Here is a 23203-nt window from a genome sequence, read left to right as displayed (position 1 = left end):
GAGGAGATAGACTTACTGAAGGAGAGGACTTATTAAGGGTGCTTTGCCCAAGGGCCCTCAGAAAACTAAAGCTAGCAACTGCTCCAAGGCACTATCATCTGGAGCAGGAGTCTTTCTGATTGGTTCACTTATTTACTTCTTATACTCTGAGGTTCGTGAGAGCATCCTTTCCCAGCCTGGCACCCTCCAGATGTGCTGGACTACAACTCCCAGCATCCCCTAGCCAGCCACAGGGAAGGCTGCATAAGAGTTATACAGCATGAACAAGTTCTCTGTATCCTCTGGATGGCATGTAACAGCATGAGGGCTTCTGCATAAGATGGCATCCAACCTCAACCACTTCAGCGTTGAGCTCTTATCCGGCATGTCCCATGTTTATCTACATTTCTTTATTACAACAATTTATATACTGCCCTTCCATCCCCAACGCCCAAGGTGGCAGTATATTCCATGTGCCTCTGAGCAAATTGTGCAAGCATGGAAACCTAGTGCTACGTTTGACATCCTGACATCTCTGCTTTGACTTCGTAAAAATAAAGTTTCTGATCTTACTAGCTCTAGAGAAAGTGTTTAGAAAAGAGCGGTGATCTCTTCGAAGGGATTTTTTTAAAAAGACGCATGCAGGGGCTTGGGTGTGTATGCATGTGAGAGACGCTAGTAGTTCTGTGCATTTAAACATTTCTTCAATTGCATAGAAAGAGGTCTGGGGGATCCAAGTGCAAAAGCAAAAGTGGCACATGGGTGAACAGAGATGAATCCTTCCTCATCCCGCAGATTGCCTTCTTGCAACTCCACTCTCTATGTGTTCTTCTTGTTGGGATTCTAGTTCCAGAAGTGACTTCAGCCAAGAGAGAAGTGTTTGGGAAGAAGGGTTGCAAGAAAGCTGTGGGGGAGGATTCAACTTCCCCTCACCTTCTTTTGCTAATAAAGCTGGACTTTCCTCTTTTCTCAAGATTGATTGGAACAGTCCCATATTTAAAACACACAAAGCTGTTGCTGCCACATCTAGTTCAGAGGAAAAGAAAGAAAGGCTTTAAGAGCTTTGCATAGTTCTCTGTCCATCTTATATAGGTCTATTCTTCCCTGACTCTTAAGATGTGGCTTTTATGGCAGTCATTTTAAAGAAGGAACGGGTATAACTTTTTTCCTTGGCATTACAATTGGACAATCCCTGATAGCGCAAACACAGCTGGAGATAGTATAAGGCCGGTTCCTATGTTCCTAAGTCAGACCATTGGTCCATCTAGCCCAGTGGTTCCCAAAGTGGGTGGTACTGCCCCCTTGGGGCGGTGGGACTGCATAGGGGAGCGTTAAGAGACAAGGGGGTGGCAGGGGGCGCTAGAGGTGGTCTTTTCCGAGATGCGCCTCTCCGGAAAGTCTTAAAACCCAGGGACATTTTTATGGGAGAAGGTAGTTTGGTCCCAAGCCATATAGGGGAAGAATCCACACATGTATTAATACCGTTTAAGAAGAGTCCTTTTAACAGTGAATTGAAATGTTTCAAAACGCTAATGAAGAGACAAACCCTGCTTCGTGTGCCCCGCCACGCTGGCTGCAAAACAGAGGTGTTTGCTCTCTTTTCCCTCCCTCCCTTGGCAAGCCTGTGGCGGGTGCTTTTGATTTGGAATAAATATTCAATTAATTGTTACTGTTTTGAATTTTATCGTTATTATCTTCCTCAGTGGGTCGTTGAAAACCGCTATTCTGAATAATGATTTTTATAGGGTAGGGTAGGGGGCACTGGGCATGAGTTTGTGGAACCAAGGGGGCGGTGACCTGAAAAAGTTTGGAACCACTGATCTAGCCCAATACTGTCGACACTGACTGGCAACTGCTTTCCAGGGTTTCAAACAGGCAGCAATTTTTTCCAGCCCTAACTGGTGATGCTCAGGATCAAACCTGGGGCCTTCTGCATATAAAGCAGATGCTCTACTATTGAACTACAAGCCTTTCCTATCTACAACCATACTGGGGGTGAAGGGAGGGGTAATCTGGAAAGCCGGAAAGGAGATGTCTGCTTCCCCCACAGAAAAAGATATTTGCCACTGTACTGTTATTTCTCACACTTTCCTTTGTCTAAACGTCAGCAGAATATACTACATTTCTTCCTTCCATTCTGTCTCATCTCAGGCTACATATATTTATATACAGAATATATCAAACACAGACACAAGGTCCTTTCAATTAACAAAACCTGAAAGGTAGAATTACACAAAAATAAATCTATTCAAATAAGTTTAAAATATGTACTATTATTCTGAATGCAGAATTATATAGCACAGAGATGTATGGTGTAAAGTATATACATACAGCCCCAATTACACACTCATCCATAAGGAACGATGCTGATAAATCAATGGAGGAATATTTGGCTGTCAGGAATTAGCTGAAATATTTTTAAAAATTGATATAAAGGCAGCAAAATTAAATTAACTATACAGCAGTTAAAATCAATCTCTCAAATACCCATTGCATGTTAAGAAACGGCTGTATTTTTAATTTCCTTCACCACCAATTCCAAATTAAGCTTTGACTCACTTTGCCAATACCTTATGTATAATATTTTTATAATAATATTAAATATATTACATTCTTAATGCTTTTTCAATTATACATGAGTAATTGTATTGTTTTTTCTTCTTCATTAAAATGCAATAGAAATTTAAAATACAGTAAGGAGCTTTTTTTTTTAAAAAAAAAAACATTTCAAAGGATGCAAGACTTTCACTAAGGTTGGAATTCCATACCCACTTGCCTGGGAGTAAGCCCACTGAACCTAATGGGATTTACTTCTGAGTAGGCAGGTAGGAGAATGCACAGTAAAAGACATACTCTTACAGCAACCATTTAGTGTTTGCATATAGAGCTGATTGTAACAGAATTATTAAATATCAAAATCAAAATTAAATAACTTTACCTAAATCAGGATAAATCAGTATTCCCCAACCTTGTGCCCTCATACCCAGAGTAACCATAGCGCTAAGGGACTGTAGCCCCCAGCCCAAAATCTCAGGGGTCCCACTAGCTAGCCTAAATTCCCAGCTTTCAAAAAAAGAAAAAGAAAAAAGAGCAAGGCACATTCCACAGTTTTGAAAGAAATAGACAAGCATTTTATCCAAACATTTTGTGAAAAATGAGCCTGCTACCACCTTTCAGTGTGTTTACCCAATGAGTGAAGTCACAGCTACAATCAACATTTGGCCTGAGTAATAAGTACAGAATGAAGACTTGTCTGCAGAAATGAATCTCCGCCTCCACCCCACTTTTTGGGCCTGTCCTCGTGCCTACAGAAAACAATTGGGAATCCAGAATTTTAGTGTAGCTGTGATTGGGCAGTCCCAAACAATGGGAAGCAGGAATGATAAGAGTTCGTGTTCATTCTAGCTCAGGTTTTCGTTCATGCAAAAAAAGAAAAAGAAAAAAAAGGAAAAGAAAACGTTGGGGGTTTTTTTGTGGGGGTGGGTGGGTGGTTACTGCATTTGTAAGCATTAAATTAAACCTGCCAATGTGAACAAAGTCTGCCATTATGCTCTTATTGTGGGGTGGAGCAGGGAGGGGGGGCACTGTGGCTGACTAACAGTTATGTCAACACTGCAATATAGTCCATGGTTATGTTTTCCTAGTACAGAATTACTTAATTTTATTATATTAATGCTTTGCCTCTCCTCCGAGAACTAAAGATCTCCCCATTTTGACCCTCACAACAACTCCGTGAAGTAGATTAGGGTAGTGGCTGGCCCAGATTATCCAGTGAGAAATGGGAGGCGTTTGCCGATCCTCCTCAGGCAAAAAAGTGTCCAGGACTGGCACTGACTGTGTACATGTGTGTCCTGAATGAGTCAGTGAGTCAGTCTATGACTCTTTTGTGTTTATATTTTCTGTGTCTATGTGTTATGTTGTAAAAAGGGAAGCTTGTGTTTGTAAGTTCTCTACCATGGAAGAGATATTAGTCTTTTGCTTTCAGGAAAGCATGGAAGATTATTTCCACCAAAATATGTAGTGAAAAATGTTTTTGCACCATCGTTGTACATTGTTAACGTGTGTGTGTGTGTGTGTGTGTGTGTGTGTGTGTGTGTGTGTGAGAGAGAGAGAGAGAGAGAGAGAGAGAGAGAGAGAGAGAGAGAGAGAGAGAATGAATGAATGAATGCACAAGTGTTATTTGTGAGCTCAGTATTGGGGGAAGAGGGCTAGCCTCAGGCCCCATCATGGTCTTGATCCAGTCCCTGGCTGCCCTCCAGAGATTATGAATTATGACTATCAGACCCAGCCAACATGGCCAATGGTCAGGGATGATGGGATTTGGAGAGCACCGTGTTGGGGAAGGCATGCCCTATGTATTTAAATAATAATGTTCCTCTGAAGCAGTAATAATGTATGCAGCAAGGTCAGCAGGAGCATTTTCAGAGAAACTAAGCGCTTCTATGGCTCTTTTGGAATGCGGTTTCTATGCTCCTGGTTAGGCACTAAAGTGGTCAACTGCAAACATGGCAGATGCTCATAGAACTTTTCTTTCAGGGCCTCTACCACCTAGGTGGCTATTTGAAAAAAGAGCACAGGGCTCCTGCACCTTTAATGGTTGTGTAGAAGGGGGGAATTTCAGCAGGTGCAGCACGGCAAAAGCCAATTCTTCTACCGAAGGCTTTTGTATCCGGCCACCCTACCACCACACTTCATCCAGCACTGACTTGAAAGTTAGCTTTACAGAATGCGCACTCTGTGCTTATCCCATGCAAGCCAGAAGCTCTGACCATTAAGACTGAAAAACAACCACTGAAATTGTTATTAATTCCCCCAGTTAAAAAGCCGTCTGAATTATTTGCAAGTATTCCTCAATTAGGATGGATATTCCCCCTGCGTGGCCACATGGTGGCACTCCATGCTTCGTAATAGAACCACCTTTGGTTAAAAATAAAAATAAAAAGGGGGAGGTTGTTACTCTGAAAAAGGGACAGAGCCTCTAACCTGAGGGGCTTGGAATTTTATTCTCTTGCTGATCAATTTAGGTATGCACCTTCTTAAAATTTAAGATAAAAAAAATTACCTGCATTAATGCAGGCTTAGCCTCAACAGCATTTCACATTAATAATTTTGTCACTAATCCAGGAAAAAAATATATCAGCACTTCAGAATTTAATGAAGCTTTGCACAAGTATAATCTTCCTGAATCCCTGTGATGAAGTCAAAACCCATCTCCATTTCACAGATGAACAGAGTCGTTGAATGGAATAAAATAACATAACATGGGGAATGTGTGAAGAAGTTAGGATTTGAGCCTCCTCAAATCCTAGACCACCCATTTCCAGCACCTTCTCTTAAGGTATGAGAGAGATGCTTGCTCTCCATTTTGCACTTTCCACTGTTTTGTAATTACACTGCCATTTTTAATTCTGTTCTAATGTCATAAGCAGCCTTGGGCATTTTCTGAATGGAATGGCAGAGAAAAATGTTTTAATAATGGCCTGGATCACACATAACAGTAAACCATGGTTCATTTAACGCATGGTTTGTTATACTAGCCTGGGTTTGTCTCACAACAATCGAACAAGATAGTTTGTTTTCTCAATCCCAGAATTGTTTGCTTCCCTCCTCCTTTGCCCACTCCTTCCCAGTATCCCAAATATCTTTGTGATGCTATAGTACAACTTACATGGCTCTTTAAAAAACGAACAAACAAAAAATCTCTTGCCCGCTGCCTCTGTAGCTTGGTGGAACAACCCATGAACAATCCATGGTTGTGGGTTCACACACAATGAGCCATGGTCTAAACAATCCTGACTACAACCCAACCAAAAAACATGGATTCTGTTTCTGGGTTATTCATGGTTAATAAACCATGGTTTATTAGCATGCCTACATTCGCAAATCATGGCTACCCAGAACTCAACCATAAAAACCATGGGTTAATACTTTGTGTGAACCAGGCCAAGGTCTTAGTGAAAGGTATTGAGCTTTGTTTAATTAAAAACCAAGAGGACTTTGGTAGCAAGGAGTAAGTGATTTTAAAACTTAGGAATGTTCTCCCCTGGGAGCTCTATGTTGATGTCACTTTGCTGCCAGGCAAAAGCCCTTTTGCTTCCTCAGGCTTCTTAACTTGAAACAATAACTGAACGAGGACAATTTCCATTTGCTCTTTCAGAATTGCTTCTTAATTTTGTTATTTTTTTTTATCACATGGTGTTTGTAAGCTGCTCTGGGAACTTGTCAAAAGGCAGGGTAAAAAAACTATGATAAAATCAAGTTAAAAAGCTTGGCCACTCACCCAAAGAAGCTTTTCAGGAATGCCACATAAATGAGAGGAGCGAAGAAGCTGAAATAGAGGAAGGTGGTGGCATCGACACAGCTGTCAAGAGGAGACAAGAAAACCATTTAGAATTTGATCCCAGCAATCTGCACACATATTTCGGCTACAACTAGGTACACCAGAAGAGGTTCTGTTCCCTCGAGACAGGAAAAGGAGCTTCGCAAAGTGGTGCTTTCATAGGACACTGATACACAGTGCCTCAGTGTGAAGGAAACGATTTCTTTTTTCAAAGGCTCACATGCCTCCAGGCCTCCATGGACAGAACTAACCAGCCTTTAAAGCCATGGCATGCTTTGCCACAAAGAGTCCCTTCAGGTGTTAGCCCCCGAGACAAAAGGTGCCTCAAATATAGCCTAACAATTGCATGGGACGCATCCTCAAACACAGTAGGACAGCCTTCCCCAATGTGGTGCCCTCTAGATGTTTCAGACTAGAACTCTCAGAATTCCTGACCTTTGTACATGCTGGTTTGAACTACAAGTTCAAGTTTGAACTACAAGTTCAACTGCAGCTTTTAAAGCTCAGCTAAAAACTTTTCTTTTTCCTAAAGCTTTTAAAACTTGATTTTGTTCTGACTTTATACTGTTAGTTTTACCCTACCCAGTGCCTGTTTACTCTACCCTGTGCCTGTTTGCTTTCTCTTCCCCTTATTGTTTTATCATGGTTTTATTAGAATGTAAGTCTATGCGGCAGGGTCTCGCTATTTACTGTTTTACTCTGTACAGCACCATGTACATTGATGATGCTATATAAATAATAATAATAATAATAATAATAATAATAATGGTTTGAGAAGATGGAAGTTAAAGTCCCAAACGTTTGGAAGGCACCAGGTTGGGGGAAAGCTCCAATAGAAACACTTCAGCTTCCACGCCCCCACCCCCCAGCAACATTGGCATGTCATTTGTACAGGTTTCAATCCCCCTCCCCTCTTATTTCTGGGCAAAAGATGTCCTTGGCTGAGAGCCATCATAATACTCCTAGGTTGGGAGGAGGCCTGCACGTCTACTAGGAACAAATTACTGGAGTCACAAAAACACCACAGGACGATTCGCTACTATTTGGGCACAAAAGGAGTAAAAGCAGACCCTCCCCCGCCACTGTTAAGGAGATGTAACTCTAGCAACAGAACATTTCCTTTTGCCTTCTAAATTGTGAAGATGAGAGGACACACTGGCTCAATCCACAGTCAATGCTCTTAGCCTTTTTGGGTCGTGAGAGACAAGCTGAGGCAAACATCAAGGAGAGAAGGTGGGAAATCCCTTGCCTTTCCCTGTTTGCTTTCCCCCAAGTAGACTACGTTTTTTTTAAAAAAAAAGTTAAACGCTTCACTTCTACATGAGGACTAAAGGGCATCAGTCTCACTCTGGAACTGGGGAAGTTATCGTACTCATCCGTAATAACCATGACTGAGGAAACCTAGCACCACAACCCTCTCAGCCCTGTGCCACTCCACATTACAGGTGGAATCTCTGCCTCTCTGCTTGGTTAAGCAGAGCATGGCTCCGAGCAACTGTGCCCAACCGTCCTCCTATTTAAAATGAACAAAAGCAGGGGCAGGGGGATGGGGAAAGAGAGTGATGAAATAAGATCTAGGAGTAGGACCAGAATGACCCCTCCCAATTCAATAAATAAAGTTCCTCCATTCCTCCTCGCCCCTATCAAAAGGGGAAAGCGGCAAGAGATAGGCACTGAGTGGGTTTGATCAGAAGAGATCATGGATCCCAGATGGGATGGCAGGAAAAGGTAGTCAAGGCATGACAGTGAGCAGCACAGAGGGCTGGACGGGCACGTTGGAGCTTTGGCAGCCCAGCAAATGTGTGAGTCAAACTTGACTACTGTGGCACTTTCACAAAGATAACCTTGGTCAAAATTAGGAACGTACCATGGGTCCAATCAGGTAGAAATTATAGATCTATGGGCCTCGGGATACATACCATAATCCTTCTGTGATACCTGCACAGAGCAGAGCACTGCCCACTCCCTGCACCAGGTTCAGCACAGCAAGAATCGCAGCGTAGATGTAGAAACTCTTCCTTGCTGAAAAGGAGAGACAAGGACACTGGGATCAAATCAAATACCACGTACCTCCTACACTATGGCCCATTTGATAGACAAGGCCATTTTGAGCGCTGCCAATGTAGCATGGCAAGCACCTGAGTGCAGAAGACAGAGAGCTGCCTGTTTCAGACCAGGCTCCACCTATGGCCATTCCGTTGGATCATTGCGCAACTTTTAACATAACTGAATGAACTTGTTTTACCTTTCCCCCTACTATCTGTTCCTCATATCATGCTCTGTCTTTTAGATCGTAAACCATTCTGGCAAGGATTCGCCTATTTCATTCAACCTACAACACTGGGTTGTTAAAGTGCTTAATAAAGACCACCAACTAAATAACTTGTGTAGGGCAAAGGTACAATTTGGGGAAGGGTGTGGTATGGGATTAAAAAAAGGACACTACCCTGTGGAGCTATGGCCCCACCCACTCAAATGAAGCTCTTCTGATTGCTTCCCAAAAGGACCCATTGGTCCAATCAGGTAGAAATCATAGATCTATGGGTCTCAGGATATATACCTTAATCCTTCTGTGATACCACTACCACAAGATGTAGTGATGGTCACCAATTTGGATGACTTTAAAAGGGGGTTGTATATATTCCTGGAGGCAAAAGCTATCAATGGCTGCTGGCCCGGATGGTTGCGCACTACCTCAAGTATCAGAGGCAGTAAGCCTGTGTGCAACAGTTGCTGGGGAACATGGGTGGGAGGGTGCTGTTGCACCATGTCCTGCTTTGTTGGTTCCTGGTCGACAGCTGGTTGTCCACTGTGCAAACAGAGTGCTGGACTAGATGGACCCTCGGTCTGATCCAGCATGGCACTACTTATGTTTTTATGACATTGAGGAGAGAAGAAGTGGTATTGTCCCAAAGCGTGTTTAAGTTTCATAGTTGCCTCTTCCATCACAAACAGCTTTTTCAGGAACTGAAAATGGGTCCCTGGCGAAACCCAAAGGAAGCGCCCCAGTGGAGATTTCACGCACAATCAAGTCCACTTTTCCAGGAGCTGAGGGAGAATTTGCTGCAGTGCCAAAGATGCTTGACCAGCACTTCCTCATACTTTGCTCACATTTCAGTATCTTTTGTTTATCTATTTATAACGTTTTAATACCAGCCCAAAGCTGAAGCTCTCTGGGCGGTTCACCTTGTTCACAAAGGTGGAAATGGAAAAACACATACAACAAGAACGACTAGTGCAGGCAGCAATTAGCCACTGAGCTGCTTGCCTCAGGGCACGTAGATGGGTGGCTACACCTCTATGCTTCTACTAGCTAAGTGGACAATGGATTCAGTGCTATCATGGCTGCACACACAGCTTCTCCTGGACCTTCAAAGGAGCGGTTGGATGGGTTTATGCCCAAGTCAATCTTAGCCACAGCAGCTTACCAATGAAAACCACAAACACACCCAACACTGGCTTTCAACTTCTGCAAACCTGCAAATAATAATAATACTGGTTTAAAGAGAGGAAAATCACTTACATGGCAGAGAAATGCGATCTTTCAAGGGAGTTTTTGGAAGCAACACTACCAACGAATAAACCTGAAAAGAAAGGAAACAGCAGGTGACTTGGGGGTTGATGCAGAAAGATGGGAGAATATCTAAGAGCAGGGTGGGGCGACAGGCCACCCTCCAGACCTTGTTAGACTGCAACTCCCATCAGCCCTAGCCAGCCTAGCTAATGTTGAGGAATGATGGGAACTGCAGTCCAACAATAAGTGGTGTGTGTGTGTGTGTGTGCGCGCGCGCGCGCACAGGTTGCCCAGCCATGTCTAAAGCTTATCTGCTTTGGGATTGCATAATAGTGTTTAGGAGATGTCAGGAAGCAGTTTAAATGACGATATTGAGACATTATCATGGGAGAAGTGCCAATATAAATTCACTGATGTTATTCAGGTTGAGCAAAATGGGTCATCCTCATCCTTACCAGAAAGAAGAAACAGGAGCTCGCTAGCCAGAAGTGCCTTCCTCCATGGCCATAGATATTGAAGTCTTCTGCTGAGAGTCGGACATCAGGATAACGGATTTCCAGTGTTCCCTGAAAGATGGGTGGGGGAGCAGTGTAAGAAGGGTGGCACTTATCAGGATGTGACCACTTACAGAAATCCCCCATTTCCAACACCAGATGCTAAGAAAAGGGTGTTCGGCCTGGCTTGTGATTCCCTTCATATATTTTAATGTTACTTATAAGCTGTCTTTGGAAGGATTTCTATCCTGAAAGGTGGGGTATAATTAAATAAATATTGTGACCCAGGAACAGGGGATAAAAAAATAAATAAATCACACCTACTGCTATAAACGCAATATTAACTATGGACTGCATGCTAGTTGGCTCTGTTCTTCATAGACAAACTCTTACCAATGTAACACTGCCCATCCCAACCTCCCTTCTCAGCTTTCTTAATCCTGCTCCTCATGGTTTCTTGCCAACCCACTGGAACTCCAAGAACGCTCTGTCACATCCTCAACAACTTAAAGCTTCTTTCAGCTTTTCCCTTGCCCTGTCTGTCTTCACACACCACAGCCCACTACAGCCCCAACAACTCACATACTACAATGTCCTAACTCTCTCCACAAAGAAACACATTTTGGAAATGTTTTTCTTCACTGCTTACAAACACATAGGACAGGGGTAGGCAACATCTTTTGGGCCATGGCCGCATCTGGCAATTTGAGTAATTGTCCTGGACACCACCACAAAATGGCTGCCATGGGAGATGTGGTAAAGGAGAAGTAGCCTGCCCAAAAGGCTGAGTACAAGGCAGAGGTGGGATTTCAACCCCAACACACTAAAGAACTCTTTTGAATCCACAGCTCTCAGCACCAAAAGAAGCCTATTTCACAGTAATCCCAGCTGCCGGTAAAAAAACGTTATTTATTTTTATGTGGGAGGATAGGGCATCTTGGTGGGAACCAAGAATGGGGTCTGAGAGCACATTGACGGTCATGTTGCCCAAGGGTACCATGTTGCCTACATGATACAGGAAAAGATGTGAAACACTTGGGAATATTCCACAACTAACTGTAATATGCCTTTACATAATAGCTTCCAGTTTAGCAGCAATGCTTGGATGACTGCATACACGTATCTGTGGGAAAAGTATCCAGGAGATCTCTAGAGGCAGTTAGGAATGAGTTGAAACTGCCCTCATGTGGCCAACCTAAAAATACTTGCTAGACAGTGAATTTCCATGGAATGCAGTGGGGTTGACCCTCTCCTAAGCGTACGTGCTCACCTCCAAGTAAGCATGCTTAGGATAGGGCAATCTGTTTGACACTAAATAGCAGGCCCAGCATTTCTGCCTCCATTGCGTCTGCAACCTATAAACCTCTCATACTTTGGAAAGGCCAACCTAGCTTCACATACAAAGAGTTTACTTGGAAGCAAACCAGTAAGATTGGTGCCTGCATTGAGCTAATAGATGAGCCACTGCTGCTGCATCAGCAATTCTAGATAAGAGTTCAGCCATTTAATTTTAAAGTGGGAAACTCCTTGCCTATCACGTGGCAGCTATCAGTTTACAGCGTCTGTCTAAAAGAAGCCCAAAGATCAAACAATAACGTCCCTGTTCACACTGGGGCTTCCCATGCCAGCATCAAAGCTGGACACTGCTGCAACAGAAAAAGAGAACATGTTTAAATGTACAAATGATGCATTGATCAGACTGAACCAAAATCAGTGCTGTGGGGCGGGACACTTTTTCCAAAACTGAAATTTCTCCAGTGCTTTATTTTTCTGCAGAAAATTCTATTTCATAACTTCGTTAGTAACAACGAATGGATGTCAATTGCACATATAATATTAGGCAAGCTTGACAGTTTTAAAGCCATAATTAGTGTATTTCAGGTGATTTGTCATTAGCAAGTACGTGTGAGAATGCATATATGTCGCTGAAATACATAAAAACCTCAGTGTGAAATGGAACTAATAAGCCGTGAGTGTGAAACAGAAGGTGTCCCAACAACCGTAGTGGAAGAGAGCTGAACTCTGCTGACAAAGAGTTCTTTGGGTTGTAAAATTAATTAATGCAGCCTTCCTCAACCTACTGCCCTCCAGATGTTTTGGACTACAACTCCCAGCATTCCCAGCCAGGCATGCTGACTGAAGGATACTGGGAGTTGTAGTTCAACTGAAGGGCACCAGGTGAATTAAAGCGTCAACAGTTCACAGTATCTTTGTTTCTTTCTTACATTTAAACAATATAAGGAAAGTACATGCTATTGGGCCTGTTTAGACAACATGCTAAACGATAACAATTAAGTACTTAAGCTAAACATTACGGCTTAGCGTGTCGTGTGAACCATGACTTAGTGTCATATGAACCATTCCTAACCATGGTGGCTACATAACCATGGTTTAAACTTGCCCACTAACCACTTGCTGCAAAGGGGTTAGTGGTCTAACCATGGCTTAACTTGTCTGAACAGGCTCCCTGTGTTTAAATTTTAAAATGTCTATATAATATACCATTTAAATCACATTAAGTGCTCTTAATTTCCCCCCTAAAATATTTCAAGTCCAATACCTGTGGTGTATTGAGACAAAAAATTAACGTGGGGTACTTTTTTAAAAGCTTTGTTGTTTATTTTACTTGTATTTAGTGAACACGCTAAATTAAATCACTCTAATGATTTCCAATAAAACTAAAAACATTCTTATGCAAACGACCTTATGCAAATTAGTCTACTTTGCATTGGAAAATTTCCCAGTTCAATATTTTCCGGAAAACACGCATCGCTGATTAAAATGGTTCAGAATCTCTTGAGAAGGAGTTCCACATCCAGTCCAAGAAGAATTACTAGGGGCAAATTTGCCTTATCGTGTACAACTATCCTATTTCTCAGTTTAGAACGGATGGAGAAGATCCCCAGATCCCTAGGCATGAAAAGCTCCCATCCTGTCCTGTCCTGGAGCCAGCTGATAGCAATTTGATCTGAAGCTAAGCAGTATGGCATGCTTGTAAAGAATGTGTTTGCCATCGTTTGCCAAACAGTCTAAAGCAGAAGCAGTAGAAGAACTCCTAGAAAGAGCAGGCAAAATGCATTACGGAGATCCAGTGAGGTGTAGTAATTAGTGTTGGGCTGTGACTGGTGAAACCCAGGTTCAACCCCCCACTTGGCTATGAAGCTCACTGGGTGACTTTGGACCAGTCATTGGGCTGGTTTGCACGATCACAGTGAGGGAAATAAGCTACAGTGTCTTGTCAACCCTGCCGTGAGTGCCAGTTGCCTGCAAGCCAGATTTCCCTAACTACCTTTGCTGGTTCAGCTTGCCATGTTGTCTGAACCCAGGTGGCATGACTTGTTTCTGGGAGGGGAGGAAGGTTGTTGCACTATCAAACAAGCCATGCTGCCCAGGCTTGGACAACATGGCAAAGGGTCCGACTGCCACATGCAGTGGAATTAACAAGCCACCATGGCTTGTTAACTATGCTGCAATCATGCAAACCGGGACACTGACTCTAAGCCTAAACTGCCTCACAGGGTTGTTGTGAGGATAAAATGGAGAGGAGGGGAGATCATGTATGCTACCTTGGGTTTCTTGCAAGAGGAAAGAAAGAGGGACATAAATGTAATAATTAAGTTGTTGGCCCATCCTCCCTCAATATCATGGATCAGACTGCATGGCCTGGACAGGCTTCACAGTCATCACCGATCTGCATGACAGACAAGCAGGACCATAGACCCAATGTGTGTGGATGCACCTCTGAATCTCATAAACCCTCCATGCTGGTTTGCAAGTTCCATCCCCTCAGAGAAAGCATAGCCTGGACACGGGGACTCTCAAGTGCCTAGATGGTGAACCCCTATCCCACCCCGGGGCTCAGTTAGAAGAGGACTCTTCCCCTCATCTCAGAATGCCAAACACCCCTCTTCACGTGCTTTCCACAATAAATCACCTACTAGATTTCTACACAAAGAAGCTGTCTTCTCTCAAATCCAGAAACCCAGGAAGTGCTTCTGCTGTTTCACGAGTACTTACCTGGGTGACAGAGTAGGCCAAGGACAGCACGGTGGTGATAGCCAATACACGCTTGACACTGGATTTGCTCTCCAAATGACCTGAACGTACAGAGATCATACCAAGAGTCATTCTCCTGACATGCTAAGATTGCTAGTCTTGTGTCAGATGACGAAGACTAGAAATCTACTTGGTTGTCCCTCCTGCCCTCCCACAGCTGACACATCTTTAACCCAGGAACCCACCCTCAGTTTCAAATCACTTATAGCCCATGGGACTGCAATTCTCTAAAGGGTTTATAAAACATAACACCGTCAAATTTAGCCCAGAATTCCAACTCTTTGATGAAGTGATCTGCCTCAAGGATACTGCCAGTGGCAAGGGGTGGAGGGGAATAAGATGCTGTTGTTGCCTTCACACCCTGCTCATCTGACTGGCTACTAATGAAACAGAATGCTGAAACAGACGATACTTTGGCCTAATCCAGCATGACACAGTTTGTGTACTTTAGAACAGCCAGGCCTCTCCATTATATTGCCAGACACAACCTCCAGCAGGACTGAACTACCCTGATCTCTACAAAGAGGGGCTTGCATTTATTCGGCTGTTACCTCCACATTATTTTAAGTTGCTTCAATATTTCCTGCTCCAAAGCATCATTCACTCGTGGGCCTGAGGATCAACACCTGGGGTGCCCAACCTCAGGTCCTTTGAAATTCCACAAGGGGCCATGCTCCCTTTTCCCAACTGCTGATTGTTTGGTGTTTTTTCTGCTTTTCCATGCTCTCCCCCACCTGCCCACCCTGGTTCTAAAGGGTTGAAACGCCCATCTTAAGGCTTAGTTACTATCAATAAGATCTTTAAGCTACAAGAGGCTGGTATTTTGGCCCCACCCACCACTGGAATGCGGCCCCAAATGCTTCTCTGAAACTGAATACAGCCCTTGGGCTGAAAGACATTCAGCACCCCTGATCTACACCAAATCAGAAAAGGCTGATCTTTGCAAACAGAGAAGCTACCATATGCCCTACTTATCCAAAACCATGGAAGTCTTCCTTCAAGCCACTCTCAGGCAAGGGAGGAAGGGATTTGAGCAGAACAATCGCTGAAAAGCAGGCTTGTCCTGGATTTTACCTAAGGAGTCGCAGACAGGCACAAGGCAAGGATGCAGCTAGATCCTGCTACTGAAAGTGGAGCTACATCTCACAAGGAATGTGGGGCTGCTGCTGAAAATGGTAGCCCAATGTCAAATGTTCTTCTCCCTCCGTATTGGCCCTGTTCAGAAGACACTTTAAACCATGGCTTTTACCACAGTGGTTAAGGCAGAAAGCCAGGCTGTGTTCAGAAGACACCTTAAATCATGGCTTTAACCACTGTGACTAAGGCAAAAAGGCTTATTCGCCATGGTTTAAGGTGTCTTCGGAACACGGCCCAGCTTTCTGGCTTAACCACTGTGGTAAAAGCCATGGTTTAAAGTGTCTTCTGAACGGGGCCATTATCTAGTACAAGCTACCCACGTGCATGGATATCATTATTATGCATTCTCCTGCCCCTACTCTATATCATTAGCAGACACTAGCAGAGGCAAGAAAACACATAGCGTAATCACACGGGGTAGCTCGTACTAGACATTACTGCAGGTGATGTAGCAGGGGAGATACTATAAGACTTGACATGATGCTGCTGGGTTGTTGTTGTTTTATGGCAGGCTTAGATTCCCTTGATTGTGAAGGGTCTACCCAAAGTGCAGAGGGTTAAAAGCAACCCCCATGTCTAAACTAAATGTGTCATTAAAATCTAACCACCCCACCCTCTAAAACAATAAATTTGGATGGGCAGCATTCTAAGCACATAGAACATAAGAGCCATGTTGGATCAGACCAAGGGTCCATCTAGTGCAGCACTCTGTTCACACAGTGGCCAACCAGATGTCAACCAGGGATCCACAAGCAGGTCACAGTGCAACAGCACCCTCCCACCCACATTCCCCAGCAACTGGTATATATAGGCTTACAAGTCTGGGATAATTTGAGTGCCAGCAGAGTTTGGACCTTTCCAGACATTAAAAAGCACACAACAAAAGAGGGATTGTTCCTTTAATACAGTATTTGCTCCAGTCCTGATCAAGTACCAGTTGCATAATAACCCACATAATTGATTGGATGTTGCTACCCTGCAGGGGAATCATATGTTTGCCATGATTCTGTTCTGTTTAAGATCAGGGAAGGTGAATGCTCAAGCTAAAAGAAAAGGTGCACAAATGATAGGAGGCGCTACTGGAAAGAGGTGGGGGAGAATAAAACATGCCAGCATTTGCCTTTTTAAAGAATTCAAAGCCACATGAGCACTCCTACAGCTGAGTGGAACAGAGGCAGTGTGGTGTAGCTGGTATCAGACCAGGATCAGGAAGACCTGGGTTCAAATCCCCCAACAGCCATTAAGCTCACTTGGCCAGTTGCGCTCTCTCTCTCTAATCTATCTCACAGAGTTGTTGTGGGGATAAAATGGGGGCTAGAGGAAATAGAGCAATATCTGCTGCACATAACTGCATGGAGGAAAGGCATGATATAAATAATAAAACAAGAAATTTAGGTTTTAAAATATAGTGGAAGAGTATTCACCCTCTGAATAATTTAATAGCAAACACAAAATTAAGGTGTTGTGTCTCTAAGTGAAATGGACAACTACTACTAAAGACCTGCTGATTGGATGCTGGGGAAATTTATTGCTATACTTCTTATTTATTATGTGGATTGGTTATTATTTATTGTTAGCAGCATTGGCCATTTTTCAATGGGAAGGCAGGGTACAAACATAACAGAGAAACAATAAGATGAGGTATCTTCATAACAAAACAGCTGCCTCTAGGAAACGCATCTGGATCCCCTGCAACAAATGGCTAACAGCTGCACCGTTAAAATACTGCAGCCCAGTTGCCTAGAAATGCCTTTCGTTTAATAGATGTAAAAAGTATCTGTCCACACATATGTCCTTCCTCCACCCCGACAGACGTGACAAAAGCACTCCAACTGTGTGCACACCAAAAGCAGATGGAGAGCATAAATCAGAGGCCTACAAGACATGCAGATTCTCCCCAGCAGCATGAGCATTACACAGCCCCGGCTGATATTCTGTTCATGCTTGGCAGGATTTGCTCTTTCCCCCCAAAGTGGGCCCAGTCACCACGCTCCAGCTCTCTCACCAAGGAAAAGGATTAAGTATACCAAGCAGCAGAAAGGAGGGATCCTTACCAAATGCAAGGCCCAGGATCACCATGCTCAACTCAATGGCCAGAAGGAAGAATCTTGTGATTTCCCATAGGATCTAGAGAAGACAATACAGGCCAGAGAGAGACGGTCAAGATGCAGAATGGATAGCTTCTAAAGAGAAAACTGGCACAGTGACACCTCAGCTTTTGTTCAGAAAGCTCCCTGAAGAAAGAAAGTAATCCTTCTTGTCTTCTCCCACCTTGCTTAATGCATAGGAGGCTCACATGCATTTTCAAGATTAGCCACACCCAGGGCTGTGTGCATTCCACAATTCTGTGGGAGCACAATATTTGCTAAGGTGGACAAAATCTCAACTTGCCCATTTTTGAAGCTAGTTTCTCGCCAATACGCCTGGCAGGTGTGAGGGCAATACCTGATGAGATCTCCTGCTTTCAAGCTTCTGGGTGCATGAGCAAAAGAGTTCTGGATCTTGAGATGGAAGGGAGAGTGAGGCATTGAGCCCCAGGCTGCATGTAATGCCAATCTGGGGGTTATTTAATCCATGAATCGGCGTGGGTGAGCGGGAGTGAGCACACGCCCCCAACGCATTCCTCATTTCACTTTGTGCAAATGATCTATGATTTCCCTGTTCATAGGTTGTAGGTGTGGCATTCAAATCTGGACACTCTGGGTTGTTTAAAGGTGAAACCAGTGATTTGGTTTTTCTGGAAAATTTTGAATTGGACATTTTTCCAGAAAAAAAACCTGTTGCAAAGTAGGTTAATTTGCATACAGTCATTTGCATAGGAAAAAGAAACAGTTTATATTAGATTTTTTTCCAATGCAAATTAGAGTTATTTGCTTAGGAAATTTTTCAGTTTGCATCAGAAAATGTTCCCCAGCACAAGTGGGCAACTTGTGGCCCTCCAGATGTTTGGCTTACAACTCCCATCAGCTGTAGCCAGCACTGGCAATGTAAGAAGGATAGGAGCTGGGAGGCCAAAACACCGGGAGGGTCGCAATCTGCCCCCCACCCCACTTTAAGCCTTTGTCTGAAAATCAGATATCCACACGTGGCATTAACTATCACTCCTTACACTGAATTCTAGGCACGTGGATTCTTTGGCTCCCATTTCCCTCCCAGATTTCAGTTCAGCTGGATCCCGACTTACCCCCATCATCGCCTGTTCTCAACCTTCAGTTCCAGCACAGATTTCCTCAGTCATCCCATTTCTACTTTTGCTCCAACCCAGAACCCAATGGACCTCACTCCAAAACTACTTTGGCTTGAGGGACTGTGGACTGCAACCACCATTTGCACACAATGTGCCATTACTGACCCCTTGGTCCAGCCCACCTCAAGTGCTTTGTTTAGTCCCAGTACTTCGCCCCCTCTGGGTGCCTCTGTCAACCCCTGAGCCAAGTGGCACAGGCAAGAGCCTCTTTGCACCTCGGCACGGCACTTGTAGGACTAATCCCCCAGCACAGGAAAGTGATACAGGCATTAGCCCTCAATTACCCCTCAACAGCAAGCACTCATCTCAGCATCAAAAGAGCCATTGTTACAGTGAGAGGCTCTTCTCTTCTTCTTCCTTCCAAATGAAGAGTTGTATTGTTACCAGAGACCCTGAGGTTACTTTTATAAAAGTCTAGCTAATTGAATGTGGCTTGCAAAAAGAACTGCAAAACTAAACATGTCCAGGTAAGACCAGGGTCCAGAGGGAGAGGGAGATGCCGAAACACAGTCTGCCAAGAACTGCACACTGAGGGTGCTTGTGGTGTAAGGTAGGCAGGAACACATGGGTTCTATAATACAAGAGCAGTTAGGCCAAAGCTGGCCAGACTTCAGTCTTGAAGGATCCAGTTTGGGGGGGGGGGGCTTAATAGCAAAACCCCAAGGTTCACTAGAACCTTGAGGAGCCAAGTGCAAAATTCTGGCTTAGTGGAGACATACACACAGAATTAAGGGATAGGGTATCTCTGAGCACATGCTATGCCCGGGAATTGGTTTTCAGCACCAGAAACTGAGCTTACAGTCCTATCATATAACCTATAGGTTTTAGCCTATAAAGCCTTACATGGCTTGGGACCACAATACCTGACGGAACACATCTCCCGACATGAACCTACCTGTACACTACGCTCAACTTCTAAAGTCCTCCTCCAGGTGCTTATTCCAAGGGAACCACGAAGGATGGCAACAAGGGAGAGGACCTTTTCAGTGGTGGCCCCTCCAATTACGGAACGATCTCCCCGACGAGGCTTGCCTGGCGCCAACATTATTATCTTTTCGGTGCCAGGTCAAGACTTTTCTCCCAGGCATTTAACAGCATATGTTGAGTTTTTAGTTGACCCAGAATAGATAGATATTGTATGAAATCTGTTTTTATGCATTTTATGGTTTTAAATTTTGTATATTTGTTTTAATGTTCCGTGTTTTAAACTTTGTAAACTGCCCAGAGAGCTTCAGCTATGGGGCGGTATATAAATGCAATAAATCATCATAATTATCATCTAGAACTCCATTTCTGGTGCATGTCCCCCCCACAAACTTTCTTCATTTCAGTTTCCTAACTTGGAGGAAGCTGACGGGGGTCGGTGGGTGGGTGGGTTAAACAATTAGGAGTCTGAAATCCTTGCTGAGTTGCTGCAAATCAACCAGAGATCTAACTGACAGATGTTGATCTGCTTTCTGCCCATCCCTGAGTTAGGCCATTATGGCAGCAAATTGTGGTAAATACTTAGGGAACAATAAAGACATTATCGAAGCTGAGGACTCAAGTCAAAGTATAGCACTGCCACCAGAAAAGTTGCAGAAGGGACTGAGTCCACCTTCTCTGGTGGTGTCGAAGCTGAGCTCACCTTGTCAGTAACTGTAGCAGCGGTAGAGGCACTGACTGTCATGGACACAACGGCCCGAGCGATCCCAACCACAGCTACCACAAATACCTAGAAGACAACGGCAAGGCATCAAGGAAGCATACTGTGGATTGCTGCATGCTCAGCTAAAGGCTAGGTTAAGCACTAAGGCAGAAGAGATTATGATACTTGGTGAGATTTAGGCCAAGGGCCTTTTTAAGGCTGGGGAGGAGCAAGGGCCAGGTTACCTCAGCAAGGAGACACTAGAGAGCTCTAACTTGCAAGGGTTACAGAAATGATTCACCTGCTAAAGATTTGCAAGGCTCTAAAGAAGAAAATGACCACTAAACGCTTTAGTTGCCTGATCACTTCATATTGCACCGGTGCCTGTCTATATTGTAAGTCGCGCACAAAAAGGTAAATAAATATAGGCAGCCAACACCACAGGGTTCAGTTAAGAAGCCTCAGATCTGGGACAATTTCCACAACTCGAAGAAGAAGAAGAAGAAGAAGAAGAAGAAGAAGAAGAAGAAGAAGAAGAAGAAGAAGAAGAAGAAGAAGTAGTAGAAGTAGAAGTTGTTGTTGTTGTTTAAGACAGGAAATAATCTCCAAAGGCTCTTAAATATATAACTTCTTAAAAGCAAAACTTTTGGCAATAACACATTTAGAATGCTATGAAGGGTTTCCAGTCAGAGCTGGAGAAGAGGCAAAGGGCAACAAAAACAACCAAACACCAGGTCATTCAAGGGCTCAGTTCAGACAACACATTTTTCAATGGTTGTTTTAGAACTCCAATGGAGTTTTTACACCACTGTTGAGAAATGTGTTGCATGGAGGGAAAACTCCACCCCACAATGGATGTTTTTAAGGAAAAAACTCCATGCTGAATACCCACACTGGGCAGAGGAGAGTTCCTGCACAATTTGTGTTGTGTATAGGGCTCTGTGGAGTTTCCTGTTGTGTTAAGTGAACTTTTGCCACTGGTTACAGAGTTCTCTGGCAAGAGTTGCCAAATGAGCAAGTGCTACTCTAGGAGAACGGCCGGGATTGTTTTTTTGCAGCAATGGCTGATGGGATACTATCAGAAAGACTGGGGGAGGAGAGAGGGTGGGGGAACTGTCAATCAAACGTCACATTGCCTTTTACTCAACTCCACAGTAGCCCAGTCATACAACGGTGGAGTAAGAACACGTTGTGTGGTGAATATCCTCTACAAACTCAACCGATGAGTAGAGTTTTCCAAAGGAATGTGTAGAGAAACGTGTTGTCTGAACTGAGCCAATATCAGCTGAAGCAGAATATTGTGTTTACATTCCATAAGTAAAGGATTTTGTTTGTTTGTTTCAATAACTGGCCTGCAATAATTCATGCAAACTTTTTTCTGCAATCAGTGACATGTGTGTTGGGCAATTCTGCAATCCTACCACGCAAGGGAATAAACTTGTATTTGTGCTTTTAACCTGTTGGTTGTTTTATTATGGTTTTAATTTTTGTGACCCGCCCAGAGAGCTTCGGCTATTGGGCTGTATAAAAATGTAATAAATAAATAAATAAATAAATTGTATGGGACACAGAACTCAGTATCTTGAAAAATCTAAACTTTCAGTCCCCTTCAATGTATGAAGCTACACCTGAAAATGTGTAAGCAACGCACAGAATCTGGGAAGGCCCTGAGCAGAAGGTTGAAGTAGGGAAGGAATGGACACTATTTGTCCTACAAACCTCTCTGCAACCCCTTCTAGTGAAAGGAAAGCAAGTTATAACAAATTACACTGGCTGGGAATTTTGATCTTTGTTTTGTTTGAAGCATGCAGCACTTCATGCCTTTGCAACAACAGAATTAGAACATCAAATATTCACAGTTTCCCTTTCCCACAGGACACACCTATCCACTGAACATAGAATACTTTGTCTCAATGGAGGCAACCTTTGCCTAGCAGGGCTGTATATGGCTGACAGATTAACCCCACTAACAGACGCTGTAAGAAGATGGAGGTCAAAAGGACAGGACTTCAGCTGCCACCCTTAACAATGATAAGCAAAAATTTCAGCAAGACTGACAAGCCTTTAGCATCATCTTTTCTGTGGTCGCCCCCCAACTGTGGAACAATCTCCCTGATGAGGCCCACCTGGTGCCGACATTGTCATCTTTTCGACGCCAAGTCAATACTTTTCCCTTCTCCCAGGCATTTAGCAATATGTAATGAGGCTGGGTCTGGGTTTTTTGGCTCATTATTTCTAAAGTTGTTACAGTGGTTTTAAATGAATGCACATTTTGCAGGTTTTTGTGGTTTAAAATTTTTGTATATTGTTTTAAAATGTTTTATCTTATGTGAATCGCCCAGAGAGCTTCGGCTATGGGGCAGTATACAAATGCAATAAATAACTAAATCAAATCTTGCAGATTATCTTCTTCGACTGTTGAGAAATAGCAAATGAATATTTCTGATCTGTGTATCCTGTATTATACCAAGCCCCTAGTATTGTTCTCCATGTACATCCTGTTTTCCTCTCCAATGCTGCACCAGTTAAAAACATCTACTTCCTCTCTAAGGTATGGGCTCCTGAAATAAGCAGCAGATCTCCTAGCCATCAGAATTATCGTTGAAATGCTACAGTGCTTTGCAGCTCTATGGCCACTACACTTTTTACAAGCACCTATGTAGTAGGTGCCTCCAGTACACCACACTGGCTCTCACCAAATAAATACATTATTCCCCCAAGGGTACCATGGGGGGTGCTATGCACCCAGAATTGCCATTAGGATATGGGGTCAGCCAGCCCCCACAGGTGTCAAATGTAAAGACACACA

The 23203-nt window shown here is 43.6% G+C and overlaps 1 protein-coding gene across 2 annotated transcripts in view; it reads right to left on the bottom strand.

Moving 5' to 3' along the window:
* TPRA1 (transmembrane protein adipocyte associated 1) overlaps positions 1–23203 on the bottom strand; it is a 40110-nt gene that overhangs the window by 3764 nt on the left and 13143 nt on the right. For both annotated transcript variants that reach the window (XM_063121373.1, XM_063121374.1), the window contains exons 4-10: positions 20395–20481; positions 17575–17647; positions 14345–14424; positions 10289–10399; positions 9843–9903; positions 8239–8341; positions 6260–6340 (exon numbers count right to left, since the gene is read on the bottom strand). In XM_063121373.1, the coding sequence (XP_062977443.1) occupies positions 6260–6340; positions 8239–8341; positions 9843–9903; positions 10289–10399; positions 14345–14424; positions 17575–17647; positions 20395–20481 (596 nt within the window). The remainder of the gene's footprint in view (positions 1–6259; positions 6341–8238; positions 8342–9842; positions 9904–10288; positions 10400–14344; positions 14425–17574; positions 17648–20394; positions 20482–23203) is intronic.

This window comes from Elgaria multicarinata, chromosome 3 (genome assembly GCF_023053635.1).
Source record: "Elgaria multicarinata webbii isolate HBS135686 ecotype San Diego chromosome 3, rElgMul1.1.pri, whole genome shotgun sequence".
Lineage (NCBI taxonomy): Eukaryota > Metazoa > Chordata > Lepidosauria > Squamata > Anguidae > Elgaria > Elgaria multicarinata.
This window is presented reverse-complemented; position numbering and strand designations above follow the sequence as displayed.